At 37.1% G+C, this 27,944-nt stretch overlaps 1 protein-coding gene across 2 annotated transcripts; it reads right to left on the reverse strand.

Moving 5' to 3' along the window:
- Nucleotides 1-2,919: 2,919 nt before the first annotated feature.
- Nucleotides 2,920-27,630, reverse strand: KERA (keratocan). Of its 2 annotated transcripts, XM_047867165.1 has the most exons (5): nucleotides 27,620-27,630; nucleotides 16,887-16,892; nucleotides 10,029-10,154; nucleotides 7,857-8,750; nucleotides 2,920-3,897 (listed from the first exon to the last, which is right to left on the reverse strand). In XM_047867165.1, exons 4-5 carry the CDS (start codon nucleotides 8,740-8,742, stop codon nucleotides 3,731-3,733), a joined length of 1,053 nt encoding a protein of 350 aa, XP_047723121.1. In that variant the 5' UTR covers nucleotides 8,743-8,750; nucleotides 10,029-10,154; nucleotides 16,887-16,892; nucleotides 27,620-27,630; the 3' UTR covers nucleotides 2,920-3,730. The 2 variants fall into 2 exon arrangements, with proteins under 2 accessions (XP_047723121.1, XP_047723122.1); XM_047867166.1 differs by lacking the exons at nucleotides 10,029-10,154; nucleotides 16,887-16,892; nucleotides 27,620-27,630 and adding an exon at nucleotides 10,246-10,318.
- Between the last annotated feature and the right edge of the window lie 314 nt (nucleotides 27,631-27,944).

Here is a 27,944-nt window from a genome sequence, read left to right on the forward strand (position 1 = left end):
ATTTGCATGGTGAAGTCATAGATAAAATTGTTTTGTTCCATTCGCTTTTGTTTAATTTAGGACAATAAAATGAGAAATGGAGCATTTATGAAGATCCCATGACTTCAAAAATGGCTTGAGCTCATCTCCTAGTCTCTTCTTGGTTTTTAAAAATTTTTGGTAGTGGTCACAGTGTATACATGAAGGGAGCAGCAGACCATTTGTAAATTTCTGAGACTTCATAGTAACTTTATACATATATATTTTTTAAGTATTTCTGATAGAAAGCTCATCTTATTCCTCATAGCTTCAGTGGTAAATATTTGGAATTATGCCTTCATTCACTCAGTCTTCGTTCATGAGCATATGAATATTTAATGCAGAATTCTATTTACAGAATTTAATGCAGAATTTTGGAACGGTAAACAAAATCTAGAAAATTTCACCTAGATATTTATGCATCTGTCCAGACCCCTTGTTTTAACCTTAGTTCTCATTTGAAAGCTTACATGACATCTCTTGGATGAATCAAAATAATTTCAAACAAATTGCATTTATTTATTTAATTTAACAGTTTATTTACTTTTGAGAGGGAGAGACAGAGTGCGGGGGGGAGGGGGTGGGCAGAGAGAGAGGAAAACACAGAATCTGAAGCAGGCTCCAGGCTCTGAGCTGTGAGCACGGAGCCTGACATGGGGCTCAAACTCACTAACTGTGAAATCATGACCTGAGCCGAAGTCAGAAGCTTAACTGACTGAGCTACCCAGGTGCCCCCAAACTAACTGCATTTAAAATCAAACTCATGATCTTCTAAGCATGTTCCTCTTAGAAAATGCACTGCCGTGTATTCAGTTTTGCAAGCAGAAACCTTAGCACTTCCTCGCTCTCTCTCTTATCTATCCAATCAACCACCAAATCCTGACAGTTTTACCTCCTAATTCTCTCACATGTGTGCATGTCTGTCCTTTTCTACCAACACCATCAGTCTCTTTATACTCTAAGCTACCTCCACTTTTCAAATTTGTGCTGTAAGACTGAAATCCTAACTGATCTACTCCTATCTGGTCTTAATCCCCTCCAAATGGTTTTACGCACTACAGAAAAAAGCTTGCGTATATATGTATGTATATGTTTATGTAGATATATATTGCATACAATAATAATAAACACTTATTTAGCACTTACCATGTGTTCAGAAGAGACACTTTACATGTTCTAACTCATTTAATTCTAATTGAATAAAGGAGGTACTATTATTTGTCCCCATTTCATAAAGGAGGAGAGCTTGAGGTACAGAGAATTTAGGTCTGACTAGGACCACTTAACAGGAAAGCTGGGGTTTGAATTCAGTAATTTTAGCTTCGATGTTAATATTCTTTACCACTACATGATACTAATTTTCAATGAACATAATTCCTTCTGACTTAAAACACTTCAGGTAACTTCTAATTATTCCTGGAAACTACAGTGTCTATGTTCTGCCTGAAATATTCTTTTTTCCCACCAGCATTGAATACTTCTCATTCTTTCTTTATATGTTTCCTTAATCATTACTTGTTTAAAGAATCTTTACATCAAATCAGTATTAATAATTCCTTTGTACCATGTGGCTTTCTGTTAATAGCATTTATCACAGATAACGTTTTATATATTTTTGTGATTTGTTCACCTAATTGATGAACTATCCACTATAGTATAAACTATTACATTCCCAGTGTGTAGGATAGTCGGGTGTGTGTGTGTGTGTGTGTGTGTATAGTACTCAATACATATTTTCTGAGATAAATAAAGAATAAAAAAGATGGGGAAGAAGGAAGGAAGGAAAGAAGAAGAAAGGAGGCAGGGAGAGAGGGAGGGAGGGAGGGAGGGAAGAAGGGGGGAAGGGAGGCAAGAAGGAAGGGAGGAAAAACGGAATTCTTAGAGTTGAAAAGGTCATAGAGGAACATATTACAACCTTGCTTCCAGATCAGGAATTCCTTTTATAGCCTTTGTCTTGAACCATTACTCATTCTCAGTTTGAACAGTTCCAGTGGTGGGTAACTCCATCTCAAGAAAAGTTGCTTTTATTGTTGGATGACTCTGAACAACTGTTTGAAAATTCTTCCTTAGCTAGAGCTAAAATATAGCTCCATATACATTTCACCCATATGTTCTACTCTTCATTTTGGAGCTCCTGGAATTTTAGCCCCTTTTTCTATGGCAAGTTTTCAAATATTTAAAGTTCTTATATTTCTTTCAATATATTCTTTTTCACCAGCCTAATGATATCTCATTACTTGTATTTTCGTGACATAAATTTAATAACTTTCTTTATGTGCTTTGAAGTTTTAAAAAATTATTCCTAATGTCAATTAATTTCATTTCTCTCCTTTGGCCAGCATTTTAAAAATTCTGTTCAAAGTAAGTTAATTGGTTCTTCCATCCCAACCCCATATAAGTTTTGTGTGTGTTATGCTCTTTTCTTGAGAATTCACCTTATAGAATGACATTTTAAGTTTCTGAGAAACCTTGAAATAGCATGTTAGATTTTCCTTAATCTGATGTTTCACAAATGTATATGATCACTTTTCTAGGGAAATACATAAAATTATATAGAATATTTCAGAATATTGTTTGGAAAATATCTAAAGTCATGTATGAATCTCTATGGAATATTTATTATTTAAAGATATGCATTATGAAACTAGTAGTCTAATGTAAACAATACTTTATTACTTAATGATATCCTGGGTAATTCCTTTTTAACTCATGAGAAGTAGGTGTATTATGTTAAGTGATTTGAGTATAATTTTTTTCTTATGTTTTCAAGAAGAAAAGGAAAAACAAAAGTAGGGGGAAATATATTTGCATATATTCATGGTAGAAAATGGAAATTATTGTTACTTAAACACTTTTTATTAAAATATGTTCTTAATAAAACTTGTAACTAATGCCCTTGAAATAAATATTTTGGTACCATTTTGTTAGAAAGCATTCACTCTTTTTATTTAAAAAATCCAAAACCACTAGCGAATATAAGAGCTAAACAATTTGCAATTCAAGTGGATTTCAAATGTTAAAACACTAAGATTCTTTCAGAAATGTGTTATAAGAAATATAAAACTTAGTACTTGGTTTAATAGAGAGAATACACTGTACTATATCTAAGAACAGCAGCTATAAAAAATAGTAGTGAACTGAAAATTGATGTTGCTCTGTTATTTGGTATTAAATGACTACAATAAGTATTTAATACATTTTATATCCACTCTTGAGCTAAATACCAAACTTATACCTACAAATACTATGTAGCAATCTGCAATTAATTATGATGAAAAAATATCTCATTGTTTCAGTTTTTTACAGATCTCCTTACTTCCTGTTAGATTACTGTGTTCCTACGATCAATATAGTATCTGCATACACAATTTTGAACATGCACACAAATATGGCTTTTATATTGCATAACAGTACAATTGCATTATTTGATATGAGTAAGCTGTGAAAGAGACAAAAAAGAACTATCTTTGAGTTGATAAGTTGACAAACTATCTTAACTCTGTGTCTGTTATATTAATTAAAGAAAAGCTAACCATGCTACATATCATTGGTGAAAGCGTCTTTGCATAGAAAACATAAGCTTCACAAACAAAAATGGTGGCAAGAGAGCACCACTGGAATGTGACTTTTGTCTTAAAGTTATGAATAGTGACCAAATTTCATTTCAGAAATATTAGCCCATGAAACCAATTTTAGATTATTAAAGATGTGTTTAAATAATGACAGCCTGAAGGAGCCTGAAGCAGGTCATTAAATCCATTGGGATTGGTGGTTTGATTTCATTTCCATCAAGACGGAGGTAGCGAAGGTGAGGTCCATAACCGAAGGAATCTTGTTCTCCAGGCAGTATGGTAGGACATATTACAGAGACGTTCACATCTGTGGAGACAAAGATGGCATGTGTGAATGAACTTGAACAGAAGTGACCGGGGTGGGAAGACCAAGAGGCCACATGCAACAATCCTGTAGAGGGCCTAGCAGCCTGATCTGTCAAAGTGCCAGATACAAACCATTTCTGTGTAGGTTGGAGGTTGTGCACATCTGTTTATACAAGTAGCCCATAAAAATGTGCAATATATATATATATATATATATATAGTGCATATATATATATATATATATACACACACACACAAAATAATTCCATATTCAGTTATACTTTGTGCAGAGCTCTAGAAAGGACATACTGTTAAAATGTGATGGAAATAAAAGCATATAAGGTATACCATTTGTTTTTGAAGCTTCCAGGTGAGATAAGACATGCTTAGACTACTATAAAATAAGACAGGTAGTATTTAGGGCATTCAAAGTGGAGACAAAGGTTCATAGAAAGAACACATAGGTAGGTGCACAGGTAGATGGATGGACAGATGCATGTATAGGTGGAAAAATTAGTCTGTTATTAGGGAAAGTGCTCAAAAACTATCTTAAAATGCAAAATTTCCAATTAATAGTGTATGATGAGTTTTAAAAAGTACATTTAACCTAAGTTTACATATGTAATACTTATAGAAAAGAATTTTGGATCTTTATATTTGTGTATTTAATTAGAAAGGATACATTTGCCAAGAATTGAATTGCAAAGAATTCAAGCCAGCAAACATCCCATGAGCCTTTTCAGATGGTTAGGATGTGAGAAATCATGCACCTGCCTTGGACCAGAGCCTTTGGCATCAATGACCATACTGAAATTTAAGAGTATTCAGGAAAGAAGTCCTGTTAAATTAGCAAAATTCAGATGAGTGTGCGCATTAGCTGATTTCAACCATGAATCTGCATACTGCTTTTAAGTCTCATATGAAACTATTTTGAGGAAAGGGTTTTCCCTTGGAAGATGAGACTCACCTAACTTTGGCAATGGCCTTCCTTTGAGCTTATGCCGCACGTGAGATTGCTTTACTCCGATCTTAGGTCATTTTGTGAATTCAACTTGCTAAAAAATAATGACTCGTATTTGTATAGCCATTTGTGTATATAAAGTTAGTTTTTCACATGCATTATCACCTTAACATCACAGAGGCTTTATCAGGCAATATGATTATTCTCCCTACCTGGGCATAGCAGGAATAAGTGGTTCAGACAGTTAAGGTATTGCCCACAAGGTATTTTAGCAAGCAAATGCCAGAGCTGAGTCCTCACCTTGTCCTTTTCCTACTACATAGGGTCCCTTGCCTGTTTCTCTTTTAATGTCCTATCATTCTTATTACCCTTGTGCCCCATAATCAACGCAGGCCTGAATAAATGCAATGTGAGAAACAAGAGTTCTAAAGGTAGTTATATTTTCGTAAATTAATTATGGTGTTTCTCAGAGAACACGAAGAAGTAACTTATTTGAATAGTTGTTGCCAAATTTAAAGTCCTTTAAATTGTTCAGAAGAAATAAATATTTCCATCTTTCTCATAAGAAAAGGTCACTGTACCATAAATTCTAAGAACTCTTCATATAAAAGGTATGTTTCTTGGAAACCACTTTATTAACAACTAGAGTAGATTATGCAGCCAAAAGAAATAAGTACTTTAGCAGTTATTACAGCACAGTGTGATATAATGGATATAATCATGAGCCAATAATTCTAGCCAAGGAAATTCTTATTTTGCACTTATTTTCTGGGAATATAGAAATACCATACCTGATATCTACATTAAGAAACAAATAAATCAATTTCTCTTTGTTGATGTTGTTCCTGTTAAAATTATTCTTACTTGCGTTGGTAGACATTTTTCTAAAGTCCTCTAATCTGGAAATTGAAGACAAATGAGCTGGGACTATACTGTGTAGTATATAGTATACTGACGAGTCCTGAGCTCAGGTTCTGGCTATTATATTTATTCTTTGTCCTTGAGCAAATATTCTCACTTAGTTGATCCTCAGTTTCTTCATTAGAAAGTCTTAATGCTACCACACAAGATTTTTGTGAGGATTAATTTATTATTCTCAAAGTGTGGTCCTTGGGCCAGCAGCATCAGTATTTCTTGAGAACTAAATTATTAGGCCCCATCTTAGAGCTAATAAGTCAGAAAATGTGAAGGTGGGGCCATCAAGCTGTATTTTACAAGCCTTCCAGATGATCCTGATACATGCGAAGGTATGGGAACAGTTGAAGAATAAAAATATATGAGAAAACATTGTAAAACTTTAAAAAATGTCAGGGGATGGAGAACAAAATCCTACCCTTCTTGGTATAAATTTGTGTAAATATGAAAGTTCCTGGAGTGTGTGCACAACTGTGTGTTGTATTTTGCTATTTTACTCCTAAAGACCCTTGTGTTCAAATTCTCAGGGGAATCCCTAATTCACAAACAGGGATCTATGTGGAATCCCTTTAAATTCACTTCCCACATCCAATGTCCACGGGGCTTTTGTTGCCAGTTAAGGGATGCACCTGTAGAAGCACAGAACTTTCATTAGAAAAAAAAAATGCATATATTAGGTCAATATGGCTGTTGTGCGATCCGGTTCAGTGAAAAAGATTCAGCAATGAACCTTTTTTTATGTTGCATCTTTTGCTTTTGACCACAGGATTAAACAATGCGTCGCATCGCCATGGAAAAATGTGGCAGCAGCCTTTGTTAATTCCTAGATTATATGCTCAAGTATGCTGTTAGAAAAACCCCAAAAAGAAAAAAAAGAAGAGAAAAACTTGAATAACCGAGCAGTTCCCAGTGGAAAAATAGCCTATTCTTATAAATAGGATGTGTGTGTGATTATTTGCTTAAAGGAAACGAGTGAATAATAACCAAGTGGTACAACCTTCTGACAATTATCTGTTCTATTTTCCTACAAACGGACTGATTCACACTTTAGGAACGTATTTTCTAAGGTTGTTCAGGAGAAGTCTCCTCACATTCTCTTCCTAATGGGCTTGTGCCAGGATTGAGGATGCATGGGCAGGTGCCAGGCTGGTTCCAATGCCCATGACGTTGTACACTTCTGCACCAGGGTCAAACTGGTCTCAGTGTGATTGTGCAGATGCCAGGTTTGCATTTAGTGTCTCCAGCTTCTTTCTATAACCATGTGTTTCCTGGGTGACACCTCTGCCTCCAAGACACTCTCACTCATCCCTCTCTCCCTTATCAGAAACTATTTTCAGGAAAGGAGCAACCATTCTACCTTGCCTATTGCCATGAGTCCTGAGAAGTCACCAACTTCCAGGAGCATTTGCTTCTGTTTCTACTGAACAAGGTGTTAAACGGCAGCACTAATTTCTAATGCTTGGTCCGCAGAGCAGCAGCCTCAGCCCCATTTGGGAACTTGTTAGAAATGAAATCTTACTCAAGTCTCATCCCGAATTACTCAATCAGGAACCATGGCATGGAGCCACAAACCTGTACACTCTAAAGTTCGAGAAACTCTGTCATCTAAAGCAGAGTCTTTAATTAAGGTGGTTTCAGGCACCTGTAGTTTTTAGGACCGAGGTGCCTTTCTGATACCTCCTAAATCATATTCCTCCTATTACTATTCATGAGGTCATATGTACTTGGTACATTTTCCTAAATAAATCTACCCAGTGAAGCAGGAATATTGGACTATCCCAGGAGTAAAAGAAGATACATTCAATTTCTCCAATGGGTAATCACCCTTTGTAGAATACTAAGGTCCACTTTTCAATTTACAAATTGAAGATTAGAACTTCCTTGTCCATTAAGATTGTGTGTGAACAGACAAAATAAAAATACTGAAAATTGAAAAAAAATCTGAGGGCATATTAGTTGGTGGCGGATGGTGGCGGGGGGGGGGGGGGGGAAGCCCAACACAGTTACTATTCTGAAAGAAAATATAGAATAAGTTTAATGGCCATGAGCATTTTAATCAAAGACATACCCTGACGATTACTTACTTTTAATTTTGTTATGGTCAAGGTGAAGGTGCTGCAGGTGAGCACTGATTCGAGGGACCTTGGTGAGTTGATTGTGAGATAGCTGAAGGTCTAGTATTGAGGATACATCAAAACCACTAGAAGGGAGACCTGCGTCTGACAATTTGTTGTGGTTTAGTCGTAGGAAGGCCACTTTAGGAATCACATTAAAATAATTTTCTGGTATTCCTTCAATAGAATTGTTGTCCAAAAACAGTTGCATTGTATTGGCTGGTAATCTCGGTGGCATATTCCTTAGAGCATTCTTGGCCATGTTTAGCTGCATTAGGTTCTTGAGTCCCTTGAAGGTGTCTCTTTGAAAGGCATTGTCTAGTAGTTTATTGTGCTGCAAGTCAAGAAGGGTCAGGTTCTCCAGATTGCTGAAGGTCCCTTGAGGGATTCTGGACACCTTGTTTCTAGCCAACTGTAATTGTTCTAAACTTCTTGGCAATGGGGAAGGTACCTCCTCTAGCTCATTATCTTCCAGAAATAAGAAAAGCAGCTTCTTTAGTTGGCTCAGGGCTCCTTTTTCAATCCCATAGTTGGTTATTTTGTTCTTGTTTAGATTTATCCATCTCAGCTGGGTGGCATTCTCGAATGGCTTCTCAGGAATGGTTTCTATCAGGTTGTTCTCAAGATAAAGATACCAGATCCTTGAAGGAATAGGAGGGATTTCTTTGAGACCTCTATTTTCACAGTATAAAGCAGTAGGGAAACTAGGGGGACAGAAACATTCCCTGGGACAGTCAAAGTCATGCATAGCCCAATCCTCTGGATCACCTACGTCATAGACCTGTCTCACACTTCGAGTCCACACAGTATCTGTTATGAATAATACCCAGATGACGAAACAGATTGTGGTTGCCATTATAGTACCTAGGATGGGGGACACAACTGTTAGATACTGGAATATTTTCAACCTGTAGAAAACTGTGTGCTCCAAAAAAAAAAAAACCCAGCAAATATTGCTTCTTTAGGGGAAGGGTAAACACATTTGAACAATTTATACACTAGATATCAATTAATACACATATATTGAGTAGGCACTATATGCAAAGCATTTTGCAAACACTGAAACTCAGTAACTTTTAGCTTCCCAGTTTTAACCCAATCACAATGAAAACCGAGAAATGGAAAGCAAATTTCAGGAGCTCTAAGTGCTTTTCCATTCCAAGCTATTTAATACAAGAAAGTTAACTGAAACCCGCAGTTGAATACAAGAGTACAAAAAATGATCTTTTAATAACTCAGATTGAGAGTCCGCGTTGTTTCTAAGAAGTAAGCATATGCTTTTACTTTTACTCCTAAATGAGCAGAACATCTGGATGAGATTTCCCAGGCTCTTTGGCCCTTGAACCAAAGAAATAGAGAGATCAAAGAACATTTTAGCAGTTTGTTGTCAAGGAAGGTTCTAAGATATGAAGAAAAATGTGTGATTAATCTCTTGCTCTGTTGCTCAACTTCTCCGGTAAGTTGTATATTGGGGTCGGGGGTAAGACTTCTAATATTAGAAGGACGAACTCAAGTTGTTCAGCCAGGGAGTTTGGATTATAAACTCTGTATCGCAATGAGGCATATATTCAACTATGGCTTTACTGTGGTTGATAAGAAAAAACAAACAATATGTCTCGGTTCAGATAGAGCCCATATTTTCAGGATGGTTGCTATCAAAGAAAAGGTTAACACTAATCGGTATATGACCATCCAAAAGATATAAACCCTCCCCACTGGGTATCAATAAGGTTATGGGTACAACAAACTGTTCTAACAGGAAAAGTAATATATATTTATATATATCTATCAGTAGCATTCCGACCAATGTACATTTAATTCAATCGCTTGGTAATAAGAATAGCATACATTTTGCTAATTCCTTAGGAAAAAATAAAATAAGCATCACTTATGAAATGCTGATCTTTCAATTGTGCCACTAAATTGAGGAAAGTAGCAAGTGCAGAGCTGGTTCCACAAGCTGTCACATTTTTTTACGATTGCAGAATTCTGCTCTAGTCATCTTCCAATAGAGACACATTAAAACATTCTTTTCTTCAGAATAGGGATTTTCTTTAGTTATTAAGCCATAACCCTGCCTCTGATGAACCAGAACTTTGAATTCATAGCTTTAAGTTTTTAAAAAGTGCAAAAATAGTTTACCTTGCTGTCCAGGAATATACCGTGGAGTCCTGTGTCTGGGTCTGAAGTTTGCTAAAACTTAATTAAGGGGGGGAAAAAAAATCTATGACTAAAACAATTTATTTTTAGTGTATGCTATCAAGCCTCCTATGAGAAAAAATAAAAGCTACTCTGACCAGTCACTGTGAACACCTTTTGATCTATTGTTTCTACTTTGACAGGGCTTCAGATTGCTTACCTCAGCCTTCTTGGATCTTCTTCTTCCCTTTCTATTGGCCACCGCTCATTCACAGTAATGGATTTACCCAGGCTCCACTCTCGTGTTTTTATGAATCCTCCCTCAAATATATGCACCAGTGGCTCCAAAGTTAACCCCTCCAACAACAACAGCACCTCAGTACCTAGGCAGCTCAGCGCAGGAAATTCAGGCTTTAATCTCAGGAGCCTATAACAAAAATTCAGGGCAACTGTCACTCTGAACTCACCGTACCAGAGATGTTACAATGTGCTGGTCTCTAGACCTGTTTAGCTAGCAGGCGACTGAAGGCAGTTTTGATTCCAAACATAACCAAAAGAGATTTTAAAGCAGCTCTTCTCTAGAAAATTTTTCAAAAAAAAAAAAAAAAAAAAAACGAATACGAAGAAATAAATGCTGATGTCCTCTGTTTCTATGGAAATATTTTATGCATTTCTCATATGAAACAGATGTTGGAATTCTAGTCAGATATATTGTGTTTGAGGGTAAGATAGGAAAATATATTTGAAAAATGTAAAAATGAAATCTGAGAAGCTCTACCTATGTTGGCACTACACGTGGTGTTATGTTCTGTTTTATAGAAATAATTTCTGTGTCTCTGTTTCCCATTGGGAGCTTTATTCCAAGTAATTATTAAAATGATATTTTTTTTCTCATTACAACAGATGTTTTGTATTTAGTCCATTACAAGACATTCTGTTGCGCTGCTTTTTTCCCCCTTTAACGCATAGATCTAAGATAATGTCTTCTAGCTCTTATATTTGAGAGAAAGGATTGTTGTGCCATTGGAAGAAAGGCACAAATAGAAATAATTTTCAGACGCTATTCTGGTGATGGATTGTAAACACGCTGTTTTTTCAAAATTTATCTTATTCTGGGGTCAGGAAGTTTAATTCATGTGATTCGGTCAGCACTGATAGAGCACAGTGAAGAGGAGAGGGTCCTGGACCCAAAAGACCTTTCCTGAACCTCCCGCCTTCTCCCTCCTCACCATCGGCAGGTCAGAGGTCTGCCATCTCTCCGCAGTACTAGACCACCTCTCAGTGTTGGCCCTACTTTTCATAAATGCTTATGGAAATGTGAACCTTTCTTGAGTATTAGCCCTATACTCTCAACTGGGAAATTCATTTAAGTTTATGGGCTTTTATAGACTAAGATCTGATTCAGACATGATCTCTTGTAGCTTTCCAGGTGCACTCATCCTTCACATGAGAAAAAAAAAATCAAGCGTTATTTGCTTTCTCAAAACAATGATCTCTTCTGCCTATTGCGGTTTGACTTTCCTCTCTCTTCTTTTCCTAAACCCTCAGGATATACACAACAGATGATCTTCAAATCTGCACAGCCCCCTCCAACTCTTTCTTCTTTCTTAATTTTCTCTTTTAGCCAAAATTACTTGAGTCATTTCTTAATTTTATTACACGAATATGGCTGCAAGTTCATTGTAGGAAAGTTACAGGAGCATCCTGGCTGCCTCCACTCTTCATTTCCTGTTTACCAGTGGACCCATGATCCACCCTCCAAAATATGGCTTCTAATCCTTCCGCTTCCCTAAACTTGCTCTGACAAAAATCAGCAGTGATCTTCATTGTACTGATATATTGAAGTTTTTTAGTGTCTGGCTTACTGGGCTTGTGACTTTTAACAAAGTTGACCCACCCCTTTCATTAAATGTTTCTCTTAGTTTCTGTGATATTCTCTCCCCGTTTTCCTTTCCCTTTCTTGGTGATTTTTTTCCATTTATATCCTGAAGCTCTCTGTTTCCTGTAACATTTTTTTAAAAGTGTTTCTAGCATTTAGAGCTGCTTGAGACTCTGTCCTCTGCTCTGTGCCCTCCTTGCTCTCTACACATTTCCTGTAGGATTGGGAAGTTTTAACCATGCCCTCTATTATGATGACTCCTGAGTCTTTATCTCCAACCCCGCCTCTGGAAGAGATGTGCACTTTTATGTGTGTGTTTACCTGCTTTCCAGAACTCTCCTATTGCACACCTCAAAGGCCTATATCTAAGATGAAATTCGCTGTCTCCCTTTACTTCTAACTGCTCTTATCATTTTGTACTTTTGAGTGCTTCTATCATCTTGTTCAGTGTCCCAAACCAGAAATCTGGAAATGATTCTTAACTCTTCCTTCTCATTTTGTGAGCATATGAAAACGATCACATTTTAAGGACCCTGGGAGACATGATATAAATAAAAATGACCATCTACAATGCTCACCAAATTTTGGTATCATTGCTTCCAGACTAAAAGCACAGGATGTGCTATCTTGATTTTTCCTATAGCATTCCAATCTACCCTCATTTGGTTACTGATTCCTGGAGGATGGAGACTTAAAGTCTTCATTGGAACTGCTTAAGTGGAAGTTCAATAAATTATATTAAGGCAATGGTGAGAATGTCTGAGTCATGCTAGCTGGTATAAGTCTTAATGAAAGACTTTGCTCAGTCTTATCTGATTCTGCCAAGAGGGAGAAAGGAAGCCTCGGTGTCATAATGTAGCTTTGGTGTCTCCTCTCTAATGACAGATTGATATTTTCAAAGTCCATGGGGCTTTGGATATAGTACGTGTTTAATATATATATTTGCTGAATGAGTAAATGAACAGGTAAACACAAAAGGCACATGCGTCACTTTGATAGCTATGAGTTTTTTGATTAGAGTAGCTATGTAAATAGAAACATGGTGGACAATCTTAGGTAAAAAAAAAAATGTGAGGAGGACCTTTTCTTTTGCAACTTACTAGCTGTTTGAGCTTGCACAGGCTGTTTAACCATCATGAGCCTGTCTACCCATAAGGCACCAGCCCTGTTACGAAGGGTTGTTTGAAAATCAAATAAGATAATGGAGGCGATGATGTCAGATAAATGTGGGAAAATTTCAGAGTGAAAAAAGTTACAGATCAAGGAAAACTTACAAATCATCTCACCAGACTTGCTCCTTTTATATATGAGGAAAAGGAGGCCCAGAAATTTCAGCAGACAGTATGATACTGGCATCTTGGCCTAGCCTACCTGACGAACGTCCTTCTAGAAACTTGAGGTGGGGTTAAAGTGTTGTTATTGCCCTTGTTCTTTTAACCTCTTTTCATCCTTTTAGCACATTTCAGTGTCTCCTATTTGCTTGCTTCTACTGCTTCCTATGAAAAGGAAGGGTGTTTTGAGAAATTCTCTTAGACAATTGAAATGACTTGAGCCCAAATCAAGAGCTGGGCCCTTAAATGACTGAGCCATCCAGGTGTCCCCCATGGGCATTTTATTTTTTTATTTGAATTTTTTCCCCATGGACATTTTAAAAGAGAAAGCAATACGTAAGGCTATAAAAGACATGAAACTCTAGTGGGATTTCAAATTTATTGGTATGTGTGTCTGACACATCAATTTCAGCAATGATTGGACTATCAGGTGCTCCCAGATGCTATGCTTATGTACAATGGATTGGACTTCTGCTAAGAGAAATAATTTTCTCTGAATAGATCAGTTTTAGCCTTATTCCACTAAACTCTGTGAAATAATTTAAAAATATGAAAGGTATCCAACTAAAATATATAGCTAACACACACATATACATCTATAATATAAAAATGTTTTCAAAATAATATGCTTAACATATAGGAATGACACTCTTAAATGGCCAAAACCACTACAAAACTGATAAGATAGAAATCCCCATCCTAACTACTCCAGTGTAAGCCCCATCCCAAGAGGCCATATATTCAACTCTATTATGGATTTCTTTTAGCTGTAACCCTACTTTTCTTGATTGGATGATTTTTGTTTGACCTGCCAATTTTGAACAGCAATTATTAAAGATTTAGCACAGGGGCGCCTGGGTGGCGCAGTCGGTTAAGCATCCGACTTCAGCCAGGTCACGATCTCGCGGTCCGTGAGTTCGAGCCCCGCGTCGGGCTCTGGGCTGATGGCTCGGAGCCTGGAGCCTGCTTCCGATTCTGTGTCTCCCTCTCTCTCTGCCCCTCCCCCATTCATGCTCTGTCTCTCTCTGTCCCAAAAATAAATAAAAACATTGAAAAAAAAAATTAAAAAAAAAAAAAGATTTAGCACATTTGCTTTGCCCCCCTCCTAACCCCACCTGTAGCCATGATTCCCTTCTATAAACCCTAATGCATGCATCTCACCAACTTTGATTAAATAAATATGTACTGCGTACATTATTGTACAATATAAATATTCTTTTATGTAAAAACATGCAAAATTATTTTAATTCCCTCATCGTACTACATTTATTTGCTATATATAAAGATTATATAGAGCATATTCTACATACATATACAACTATTTCACTAATGTTTTTCTAAAGTCTCAGACAGAATTATAAAACCATTTTGAAGAGTTTTTTGCACTCATTGAGTAGGGGCAACACAGAGTGCCAGTTAAAAGCCAGACCTGCTTGGGTTTAAATAAATCTCTGCCATTTACAAGCTGTGAGACTTTGAACAATTATTTATTTTTACCTTTGTCTTCTCGTCAGTTAAATAAGGACGATGGTGATGATGTATTAGTAATAATAGTGATAATACCCTCTCAGAGGATTGTTGTGAAAATTAAGTGAGTTAATATTTTTAAAGCACGTGAAGCATTGTAAAAGAATTGATAAAGAAAATCAGAGATTCCAGGTTCACTTTCTCCTGGGAGATACCTCCCTTGGAACTCCATATGCTCTCCCTTCAACCTTCTTTGCTCATGGTTACAAAACAACCTGAGCAAATTTGGCAGATGGTAATTTTTAGGTTTTTTTAAATAGCATATTTCAGCTGTCACACAGTTAATGGGACTATAGTAATCCTCCTTTACAACCTACACAGAGGTGTTATGTTCAATGAAAATAAGTTCAGCTCAATTGTATCTTATATAACGGGTATTTATGTGCAACAAGCATTAAAACATTTCTAAGTGAGTCTTCAGTATAAGGTTTCTTCAAAAGTTAACTAAGTTTGCCTTAAGGTGTAGATTAAAACTAACACAAAAATCACCCTGTCGCTACTAAGGTACTGCCTTTAAAGCACATGTAGGAAATAACACAATCCTTGCTTTATGGGCCTGTGGGGTCTAACATGAGTGAAGGAAGCCCAGGACCACAGCACTCTCTTGAGAGGAAGAGAGACAGAATGTGAGAGGAGGAGGGGCACACAGAGAGGGAGACACAGAATCTGAAGCAGGTTCCAGGCTCTGAGCTGTCAGCACTGAACCCCATGCAGGGCTTGAACCCGTGAACCGCAAAATCATGACCTGAGCCAAAGTCAGACGCTTAACCAACTGAGACACCCAGGCACCCCTGTAATTTTCAGTTTTCAGAATGTGACCTTTCTTTGCTCTCTGAAAACTTTTGAGCATTTCCTTCATCTTCAGTCTGAACTTCTGCAACAATATGCCTTGAGGGGATGTATTCAACACCCAGTGGGTACTCAAGGAGCCCTTTCAATCTGGAAGTTCATGTGCATATACTCCACCCATTTTTTTCTAATTTTTTTGGTAAGTCTTAGTGCGTGTTGAATTGTCTAAGTCACTTATCGCTTCCATTTTCTTTTCAAAAATTTGTTATGCTTTCTGACAGATTTCCTTTTATCATGTGACTTTTAAAATTTCTCTATCATGTATCATGTGTATACTTTGCAAACTTGTTCTTTGGTTGTTCCTTTCCTAAAATATTGTTTTGTTTTACGGTATTACTATCTTCTTTCATCTCATTCAACACAAGATTAAAAACAATAAGGTGTTCCTAATAGGGTGAGTTTTTTCTGCAAGCAGCAATAATTTTATTCCCTTTGATTTCTCTTTTTTTATGTTTATTTTTGACAGAAAGAGAGAGAGAGCACAAGCAGGGGAGGGGCAGAGAGAAAGGGAGACACAGAATCAGAAGCAGGCTCCAGGCTCTGAGCTGTCAGCGCAGACCCCGATGCAGGGCTCGAACCCACAGACAGTGAGATCATGACCTGAGCCAAAGTCAGACGCTTAACCAACTGAGCCACCCAGGCGCCCCTCTCTTTTTGTTTTCTTGGTTTGGTTTGGCCTATAGAGGTATTTCATATTGGAGCCTTTCTTCACGTATATGATGGTGTTTTGCTGGACCTCGATGCTGAAGAGAAAGCATTAGTAATCTTACTGAAAGATCCATGAGAATTGATGGCATGTGTTGGCTAATGACCAGGTAGGTATTGTCCCCAGTGCCCCTGCCCCATGTGCATATTTATATGAAACTCACACGTGTGTGTACATACACCCGCACACAGGATGTGAATCGAAAAGTCAATGCTTAGTCTTCTCAGTGTACTTTTTGTAAGTATGACTTTTATTAATACTAGTAACACTGATTGTTTCTGTTGTTAATAAAAAGCAAGTAACCTTCTATTCATAGGTTAGCTTTTGTGTCTGAAGCACCTGAGGCTGTGCTACCAAAATTGCTCTGAAATTATTAATAAAGCCTGCCACTTATAAGCTATTTATGTTTTGATTCAAGGTTGTTATTTATGACTCTCTAGGGTGCCAGTTGCTCTAACACTTTACAAGAAGACTTTCGTTATCTAATCAGAAAATAAAAATAAAGCCACCTCTGTGATTCTCAGATGAGCTATTACTAGCTATCCAGAAGCACGTGGTTTTAGGGTTACTTTCTCCTAGCTTCTCAAGTTCTCTCCATTTCTGGCAAGTTAGCCTTCATATCACTGGTCTTAAGATGATACTAAGGTAACAGGAGGTAAGCAGCTTGAAAGCCTATCAGTTTAAATCATCTCCAAAACATTTTAGAAAAAGTTTCTTATGCAACATTTATTCAGAATGCTAAGAAAACACTGCTAGACTCATGATGTCTCCAGGAACCTTGAGCAGATTCACGAGCACATATGTGTATTCCTAACTTCTTACCAAGCTGCCTTCCAGGTCATGCCCATCAGAGCTGTACTGTTGCAGTATCCATTCTCAATTGGCTCCTGCTGGTCACATGATGTAAATGACAGTCTGATTGTATTTATACTTTTCCCTGTCAGTTGGTCATAGAGAAAGTCTCGGTGAGGTCATAGGTATGACCGAAGGGAGAGACAGCAAGGCCAAAGGAGGACAACTTATTTGGTCCTATTCCCATTTATATCATATGCTTGCTAAATCAGCACTGCTTGGCAATTCAGGTTAGACTAGATAGATAATACTAAGTTTCTGGACAGCTAACATCAATTTGTTGGGTCTCCCCTTGGGTCTAGTTTCTCAAAAAAATAACAATCATTTATTAAACACAATATGCCCTTGTTTGGAAAGCTAGGAGTTTAATTCTTTTATTAAGGCTTACCACACACTGCACATAGCAAACCGATCTGCCTTACGTTCTTTAGACATTATTCTATCTGATGAAGGACAAGTAGCAGGATCACTGTGACCTTATCTGTCGGGAGAGCCTTCTCTTGACATGGGACAAACTCACATCTTACAGCTTCTCAGCACTGAGATATTTGCAGTAATATGTGGCCTTCAAAATTCAAAACTCCTTGTAATAATGGATACATAGTTCAGAAAATTGTTTTCACGTTACAGAAATATCCCCAAACTATACCCTTAAGCCTTTATAATAATAATCAGTGAGGCCCTATGGTCTTCCATTATACAGTTGACCTTTGAACAATGCAGAGATTAGGGGTACTGACCCCCCATGCAGTCAAAAATCTGTGTATCAGAAGTTCTGAGTCCCCAAGAACTTAACTACTTGTAGCCTACTATTGACCGGAAGCTTTACCTACAATATAAACAGTTGATAAACATATATTTTGTATGTTGTATGTATTATATACTGTATTCTTATAATAAAGCAAGCTAGAGAAAAGAACATGTTAAGAAAAAATCATAAGGAAGAGAAAATGTATTTATGTACTGCACTGTATTTATTGAAGAAAATCCACAAATAAGTGGGCCCGTGTAGTTCATACTCATGTTGTTCAAAGTTTAACTATACTTGTCTCCTGGGTGCTGGCATTCAGGTTTCTAACCACTGTATCTCGCTAACAAAGTCTACCCTCTAGATTGTATCACATAATGTTTTTTGAGATGGTATTTCTGCAGACTCAAATGTGGTACAAAGCCAAGGAGTTAACACAATCCAGAAACAGTATGGCAAAATTATATTGCTATTCCTGTCTGGTGAAAGAAAACAGACTGCTTCTAGTAATTTTGTTTATTGAAATAGGGGAAAACGACATTATTTGGATCAGTTGCTTCATAGAAGGTACTAAGAGCTATAATGATTTGGACCACAGATGGAACAGCAGTTGCGACAGGAGTTGCCATCTAATTAAACTTTGGAAAATCCATTTTTATCCTCTAAAACTATCCTTCCGCCACCAAACACAAATGCGAATCTGCCTGGAGTCATTAACTCTGCACATTTAAATCTTTGAAGGTGGCACTAATATTTCTGATTCTTTTACTGAAGTGGCATTACTATTAATTTTAAATTTTTTATAGTGGTGGAAAGCTCTGTAATTTTCACTTGGTCTTTCCAATCAGAATGGTCCATTTTACACAGGTTACAGAGCTGGTATGAGAAATCACTTTCTGAGGTCATCTATTCCAACTATAAGTAAGAGAATCTAGGAAATAAATACAGGAAGGGTTTGGGTTGGACAAAGGTAAAGTCTTCACTCTGTCATCTTATGCCCAAACCCTCACTCGTGGACTGCAGAAGTGCCCTGTGTCCCTAGGAATTAGTTTTGCGTCAAAATCACATTTTTCCCAACACATTTATTCTGGCAATGACCTCTGGTTATTTTAGGAGAAGACTAGGCTAAATACATGCATACATACATACATACATACATAAGCACACATTTGTGATATCATTAGAAAGTACTTATTTAAGTCAAGATACCCTCCCTTTGCTTCTGGAAGCTCTAGATCCATGATTTAACCGAGGTGTAAAAATTCAGTGAAAGGCAGAAATTCTCCATCGTATGTCATAATGGCTCATCCACGTCTCTGATGAGCAGTTCTGGAGGGTTTTTTTTTAATCTTAAAAATCAAATAGCTCCATAGAGGTCTTCACATCTCTTTCTTTCCCAGATCTCTAAATCTGAATTGGTCATTATTAAGGTTTTGTTTCTTTGGTTTTGGGGTTTTTGGGGGATCAAACCTTTCTGACTTTGTACTGATCCTGGTATCTATTAATGGATATCTATTTTACTCATTGGTATTTAAATGACACTATTTGATCTTTCTACTCCAGATTGTTCTTCTTTATTGAAACCAGGGAATCAGTTTTCATTACTATGCCTCCCATCAACAATCCATAGGCATCACTAAAGTCTTCTTTTTTTTTTTTTTTTTAATTTTTTTTTTCAACGTTTATTTATTTTTGGGACAGAGAGAGACAGAGCATGAACGGGGGAGGGGCAGAGAGAGAGGGAGACACAGAATCGGAAACAGGCTCCAGGCTCCGAGCCATCAGCCCAGAGCCTGACGCGGGGCTCGAACTCACGGACCGCGAGATCGTGACCTGGCTGAAGTCGGACGCTTAACCGACTGCGCCACCCAGGCGCCCCACTAAAGTCTTCTTAAAGATACTGGTACACTCATCCCCAGTGTAAGTTTCAATTTTTGGTGAAAACAAATGGATGTGTTATACATGACAAATACATTTTATCATAGAATATAAGACTTCCATTTTGTGAAAGAATACAGAATTCCATTCTGTAAAAGTTTTGATTTTGTGCCTTTATAATATACTAAGGGATCAACTTCATTTAATGCATCCTTTCATTGACTTCCATTTTGTGATATGGATTTCAACAAACTAAGAGATAGACTCCCAGCTGCTTACACTAATTTAGTAAATCTAGACTCTCTGGAAATACATTCATATAACTAAATTCAGCCTGATGTAATATTACCATTTTTCTTCCTTGGTTGAGTAACTTCAGGATCTATCTTTCCTAATATTTAGCCAGTATAAGTAAGTAATTTCTTTGGTTCATTTAGCAGTATTTTCATCCTTAGACTTCACTTTCTTTTTTTTTTTAAGTTTTTAATTCATTTGTATTGATGGGGGGGGGAGGGGGAAGGGGACAAAAAGAGAGAGAGGCAGAGACAGAATCCCAAGTAGGCTCTGTGCTGTCAGCCTGAAGCCTGACTTGGGGCTTGATCTCACAAACTACGAGGTCATTACCTGAGCCAAAACCAAGAGTCAGATGCGTAACCAACTGAGCCACCCAGGCACCCCTAGAATTCACTTTCTTATTGATACCCTATTGCTATTTTTTATTATAAGTTGGGAATCACTGAAAATTCAGGGGAATGAGGTATGAAAAGATTGAAGGCCCTTTTAAAGTTAATGCCCTGATTTGAGGGAGTAGCAACACCTTCAAATAAGTAAGCATTGCTCTATAAGCAATAGAAGGAAAATGGGGCTTTTTCAGCAAGCTAGGGAGGTTTAATGGGTTCAGGGATTGTAGGCGCTCATATTCATCTGCGTCTTACTGTATAACCCCTATTCCAACTCTCAGGAGCCCTCTGTGTCCAGATCAGTGCTCTCAGTTTTTATAAAGAGACAGGATGAATAGTGCATTAATTCTAATTCTGAATGTGTGTGTGCGTGTGTGTGTGTGTGTGTGTGTGTGTGTGTGTTTGGCTTTTGTTTTGTTTTGTTTTTTAATTTTAGCTCTCATCTTGCAATGGAAAGAAATAAGACCTTTACTTTTTTAAAAAATAATTTTAAGAAGCCCTTATACTTTAAGCCCTAAACTTGAGCTAAGAATATTTGGAGTTGAGTTTGCCATTTTCTCTTTTCCAGCTGTTCCATGGGCTTTTTTATTTTTAATTATTATTTATCTTTTAATGTTTTTATTTATTTTAGAGAGAGAGAGAGCGTGTGCCCAAGCAGGAGAGGGGAAGAAAGAGACAGAGACACAGAATTGGAATCAGGCTCCAGGCTCTGAGCTGCCAGCACAGAGCCGGATGTGGGGCTCCAACCTATGAACCATGAGATCATGACCTGAGTCCAAGTCAGTCGCTTAACCAACAGACATCCAGGCACCTCTCTGTGGGCTTTTAGAAGCAGCTGCTCTGCCCTTCATACTTTTCCTGTGACAAGAGTTATTGGAGTCTTGCTCTCAGGAGATGTGTCATTTCAGATAACTACAGGTGATATGTCCTATTTTCGTGGGTCACTGTCTTCCTGACTCTCATCCCTTAATAATTTCAAAGTTTTGACTGCCTTTTACATAAGCTATGCAGATAAACAATTGTGAGTTCCCCACATTTCCCAACAATTGGATATCAATGATGGATATCTGGTATTGATATCTTTGTCTACCAGACTCTCAGCTATAAGTACCAGATAGCCATTCTAGGTGATGCAACAAAAACAAAACAAAACAAAACAAAAACAAACAAAAAGGTTTCTTTGAAAGTGATAAGTGGAATCACATAAACGAGAGGAGGCTAGAAGACTGAACTTGGAAAACAGGCAGAAGATAAGGACGTTCTCAGGAAATAGATAGAAGTCCAGACAAGAAGTCATTGCCATTATTGTTGACCATCACTAGAACCAGAGGGTGCCACAGACAACCTTACACTTCACTGGAGGCCATGGCAGGTTAATTCTAAGCTAAGAACTTGGCTAGTCTACTTGGCTAGGCCTGACACAAATTTCACCCTGGTTGTATGAAAGTAGGAAGACAATAGATACATAGGAGCTACTGAACCCCACCCAGATTACAATCAAGAGCAGTTCCTTACATGTGGAGAAGGAGTTTGGGGCTGAAACAGATGGAGAAGTGACTGATTGTCTTTTACCCAGGGATATAAAATTGCCCGAATTAAAGCATATATTACACCTTTTTTAGCATAGGAGATATTTCCATGATTTGTCCCTTGCTTTCCTCAGGATTCCCTATCTTGATGGGACCCCCAGCCTACATCAACAGGCCCTATGCTGTGGCATTACCCAGACGCAGTTTTCTGAATATACTGACTGTTATATCTTCACTCGAAGCCTTGCTGGTGATGCTTCTTCTTCCAGAAATCCTCCTACCACCCATCTGTCCATGGAACACACACTCAAGTGCAGTATTACTTCCTCCAAAGGGCTTTCAATATTTTAATACTTTGATCCTTCACCTATAGAAATAAGTACATGCTCCTTTTAGAAACTACTGTACTCAATGTAGACTCAATTCCAACTGAAACTTTTTGTGATTATTTCTACACCTGTCTTCTAGGATATAAACTCTTTAATGCCAGGCAATTTTTTTTTTCATTTTTTTTCACTGAGTAGCATTGTTCTAGCACCTCTTAGGTGCTCAGTAGATGTTTATGTGATGCAAAGTAGGGATTAAATTTGATTGAATTTTCATACCCTTTTTAGTCAACCTTTAACTCCTTACACAATAATTGTAATTTACCTTCCTCCTTGAATTTTAAGTATCTAATTCTTTTTTTAAATTGATTTATTTATTTTGAGAGAGAGAGGCAAAGAGAGAGAGAGAAAAGAGGAGGGACAGAGAGAGAGGGGGAGAGAAAATCCCAAGCAGGCTCTACACTAACAGTGCCACTTGAGGGGCATGAACCCATGAACTATGAGGTTACTGAACTGAACTGAAATTAAGAATCAGTCATTTAACAACTGAGCCACCCAGGAGCCCCTTCGACATTCCAATTCTTCACTCTTTTCTCCATTGTGAGAATTGGTTATGAAAAAAATTAATATTAATAATAATTAACATGCTCATCCTTTATTTCAATAGAAATTTCAGTTCTGGTGACTAGAACTTCTCTCTGGGGTTGGATATTCCAATTAATTACTCTCTTATGGATATGTTTTTCTTTTTGTTCTTTTCTTTTCTTCTTCTTTTTTTTTTTTTGCTAACTACTTCTGCTTCTTAAAACTTATAAAAATAAAAATCACCCCTGAATAGGGACTTTTTACATTTCCCTTAAAATTTAAAATATATTAGAGCAAATTAGTTTTTAGCACAAACATTGCTGTAGTAATATCTTCCCGGGGGGTGGGGGGGTGGTGGTAAATTAATCATTTTTTTACAGGACAGCTAAACAGCTAAAGGTAATCTGTAATGAGATGCCTGACACTGACCCTATACAAAGGATTTCAGTGGAAGCTGGGATATAAGGGTTAGGCAGACTTCAGGGTCAGGTGCCTAACCAGATATGACTTTGGGTGATTTATCTAATCTTCTTCTTCAGCAACATGGGGGCAATGACACTCACCCCATTGGTTGTTCGGAAGATGGGGTATGATTTGTATGTAAAATATTTAGAACATAGGCAATCATCAAAGATAAGCTTTTAACATCACTGCTATCTGAAAGAATAAGAGCGTCATGATGTCAGAAGGAAACAGTTTAATTGGAGTTGCAAAAGCTGGTTCATGAAGTGTCCCTCACATTTTCTTAAAGTTTATTTATTTTTGAGAGAGAGAGAGAGAATGGGATGGGGCAGAGAAAGAGAGAGGGAGAGGGAGAATCCCAAGCAGGCTCCGCACTGTCAGTGTGAAATTAATGCATGGCTCCATCTCATAAACCGTGAGATGGTGACCAGAACCAAAAATCAAGAGTTGGAAGCTTAACCCACTGAGCCACTCACGCATCCTGTCCCTCACGCACATCTTAATGAAATCAGAAAACTGGTCTTCTATTTGTTTCTTTAGCCAGACTTCAAGGTGAATAGTTGTGTTAATTGTCCATAAAGGCCTCTCTCATATTTTATTGATATTTTCCATTTTCCCCATTCCCCTTTGTCTCTCCTCATGCAAAGTACCTTGTTTTGTTTGTATTTGTTTCTGTAAATAATGCATTGCTTTGCATGAAAGCATTTTTTAATTTATGTAAGTGTTATTGCCTTTGTAACACTGTTGCTTTTTTCTCAACCAGCAATTTAGTTTTTTAATTTAATTTTGTAATATGTACATCTTGTCACTGATTCTAACTGAGACCCTGACTTTTTCTTTAGGAGCTATTCTTTGAGAAACAACTAAGATGTTGTATAACAATGTTCTTGTTTTCTTGTTGGAACAGTCATTCATATTCCTGGCTAAAGGTGATATCCATAGTTTCCGTATTCATAATTTTGGATAACATGCTATTTATTTTTCTGTTAAAAGGCTGTCATTCCCAATTAAACCTCAGGAAAGAAGTTACCTAAGAAACTATAACGAAAAAATATTTGGTGCTACGTATGGCCACAATAGCTAAAATCCTGAAGTAGTGTAACACAAACCTATTTTTCTTGTAGATAGCTCCTGAATAAAACCAAAAAACCCACGTGTTTGTTATTCTATGCTTGGTGCCAGTGTGTAGTAATGGAGATTCCAGAAACTACTGTGAATTTCATTTATTGAATTTGAACGAATAAATTGCAAAGGTGGAAGACAGCCCAACTTTCTCCACTCTCTATCTGCTAAATCAGGGAAGCAGAAAAAAAAGCAACTGTGCTGTGAAGGCCTCAATCTGATACCTATTGTTCTTCAGCCAGTTTGTTTAGAAAGACATTTGCTAGCAGTATGAAGGAGAACTTATCAACTATGTTTTTTTGCATGGAAGAAGACCTCATCACTAATTTTTCCTTCTCAGGATCACACTGGTTTTTACGATTTTGTGTATGCATAAATGAGTTTTTCTTTCTGGTGAATACATGAATAAAACTGTATTTAAATAAACAAAAGGGGGGGAAAAGTAAAAACAGAAACTGATTTAGAATTTAAGGAAGACTAGAAAAGAAATTAATTTATTTATATTTATAAATATAAATCGATATATCGATTTATATTGACTATCGATAGTCAATGCTTAAGAAAGTTCAAGGAGAACAAAGATCTTGAAATGGTCACTGTCTTTGATCACTTACTTTGCTTGTAGTTAATGTTAGAATTTGGCGACAACTGGTCGTCTTAATATAAGCTATTACTTGGTGCAGAAAAATAATGTGAAAGATTCGAATGAAAGTAATATTGTGGAAAGTCTTTGATTATGCGGCCACGGGAGCCTATTTTCAAGCAGAGAAATGTCACGATATTTCAGATCTAGATCAATGTAAACTCAAATTTACAGTCATTTAGAAATCGCCGTGATTTAGCTTGCTAGGCTTTGTACAAGACACAAATGATATAGAAGAGATAGTCTGCCTTGGAGTTCATTAGACCTCGGGTGTCAAGCTCTTGCCCCGTCCATTTGCCAGTTATTCGGTCTCCCAGACTAATTCGTTGTAATGAGCCTACTCAAAGTCTCTGTGCCATCATGTGTTTTTAAGGCTACTATGAAGTAATTATATGCATAAAGTGCAAAATATGTGCTAAGTTATTAGAGGAACTTGGAATAAATCCTTTGGAGAGAATTCTTACATTTTGTGACTGAAATGGCACACACAATCAAAACTTTTCCCCAAATCTAATTCAAAAAGTTGTTTTCTTATATTTGTTTTTAGTTTAGTTGGTTGATTGTGGGTTTTTTTTTGTATTTTGTGTCATTTTTATAATACATTTAACTCTTATAAAGATCCCATGGAATGATAGCTACCACATTATTTTAACTGTGTCTGTTGATTCTGAAGATCTTATTTCTAGAATCCTTAACATGTCTGTGTGTGTGTGTGTATTTGTGTGTGTGTAATTACTGTGACTAAAGATGGATCTACCTTACAGAGCCAGAAGGGAAAGACTAATATCAAATTAAAATTCTATAAAAGCTTACATTTTCCACCTCTGCCTGGGGAAACATGATCAGCTGGGCCACGTGAGATAACAAAGTATCCAGTGAAGGTCAGTCTGAGCCCTTTGCAATAGTCCCTGCACATTGAAATCAAACTTAACACCTTAACAAAAGGGCTCATAGACAGTCTGTTTCCAAAATATCTTTTTCCTTGAATCTCCAAACTACAAAATAGTTTCTTCACATTTAGCTAGGTTTTGTAGCGAGATCAAGCATTTTGTTTATGAAGAGATCTGTATCCAAAATGATGCCTTTGTTATTACATTCACCTTTGTATATTTTCCATTATAGTCAAAGTTATTCTTACATCTGCTTGGAATTGGCTAAAGAGACTTATTAAGAGAAAAAAAAATCCAAGGGAAAACCAAACAAGCACTCACATTGTATAGGAAAAAAAAATCTTGAAAAGAAAGGTATTGGAATCTAAACTGACTTGGCCAGAGTATTTGCCACTAAGCATTTTCCCCCCTCAAATAAAGAATTGCAGATTTTATTTGAAATATTAGAAATCCGAAAAGAACTGGCCACATAATCCACTATACGTTTCACAAATTTCTCCCAAGCCAAACAAATTAATTCCAAATGATATTTTCATCCAAAGGACAATAAATATTTTCACTGCTAAATTCGTTTTCAACTGTTCAAACTATTGGCTTCATAAGTTTGCAACTCACTCCCTGCACTCATTTCTAGGATTTTAGCTCAAAGCCATAAATTTTATGCAAAACTATGTGAAGTTCTTGGCTTTTTAAGTTTTTTAATGGCTCGTTAATTGCACTGTTTTTAATATATTAACTCTATGCATATTAGGGAAAGTGCCCGCAAATAATTTTAAAGATACACCTTACCCTTTATTAAGTTCTTAGAAGGACAATGATGTAAATTCAGACTTCAAAAATAATGTCTTCTACAAATAATCCAAAAAGATAAAAAGAAGCACATTTTGACATGAAGTTTTCTTCAGAATCCTTCAGCAGCTTTTCAATACCCTTACCTAAGGGATTCTTAACATTTAGAATCATCCAGACGCTTGTCACAATTTCATGTTCCTAAGCCCTAATTTTAGAGATCCTGACTTGGTAATTTTGAAACGGAGTCCAGAGATCTCACTTTCATCATGGCTCCAGGGTCATGCTCACTCCAAAATACACTGAGCAACTATGCACTATATGTTTAATTAAATTGTGATTCCTGATCTCAACCATTTTCTTTCCCCTTGTGCTTCCTGGGAGAACAGGGTCTCCAGAGGATGTATTCAAAAAAGAAATTTTTTTAAAGCTATATCCTAATCTGTTGTTAAGGAGTTATTTAAGCTTGAAATGGAGAGAACAGCATAGAATTTCAGTATGTCACCTCTGAAATATAGCCTTGTTGTCCTTTAAAATTTAGAACTTTCCATAGCCTATGAGAGGGGAGAGAAAAATAGAGAAACCTTGAATTTACACCCTGCCAATTGGCTGCTATGCTAATGTGGGGACTGTAATGAAAAACCTGCATCATTTTCTTTCCATTTTCACCAGATGGAATCGATCATAACAATCCAGTTTAAAAGCCCCTCGGGCTGGGTGGAGTGTGCTGTGAAGCAGCTCAGCTCCTAGTGTTGACAGGATTCCTATTTGTAGTATCGCATCTGTCTCTCGGGAAACTTATACACATCACTGCAGAAGGCAATAATTAGTCTTTACTGTTAATTCATTTTGCTCATTTCTTTGTTATCATGAGCCTATTCCCTGGGCATAGAGAAAGGAAACTTTACTCTTTTTCCAACTGGTCTAGTACAGCAGATGCTTTGGCACACTTCGCAGACTTCAACTGCAGGTGGGAAGCTACTTTGTGCCCCCCCCCCAAACCTAGCATCCTTCTTGGCAAAGGCGTTATTCTCAGTCATCGCGTGAATAGATAGAGATCAACATCTCTTCCAAAGAATTCATTCTAAATAGCTGGTTAAGGGGTTGTGCAAGTAAGTTTAAT

The sequence above is a fragment of the Prionailurus viverrinus genome, chromosome B4, assembly GCF_022837055.1.
Source record: "Prionailurus viverrinus isolate Anna chromosome B4, UM_Priviv_1.0, whole genome shotgun sequence".
In the NCBI taxonomy this organism is placed as follows: domain Eukaryota; kingdom Metazoa; phylum Chordata; class Mammalia; order Carnivora; family Felidae; genus Prionailurus; species Prionailurus viverrinus.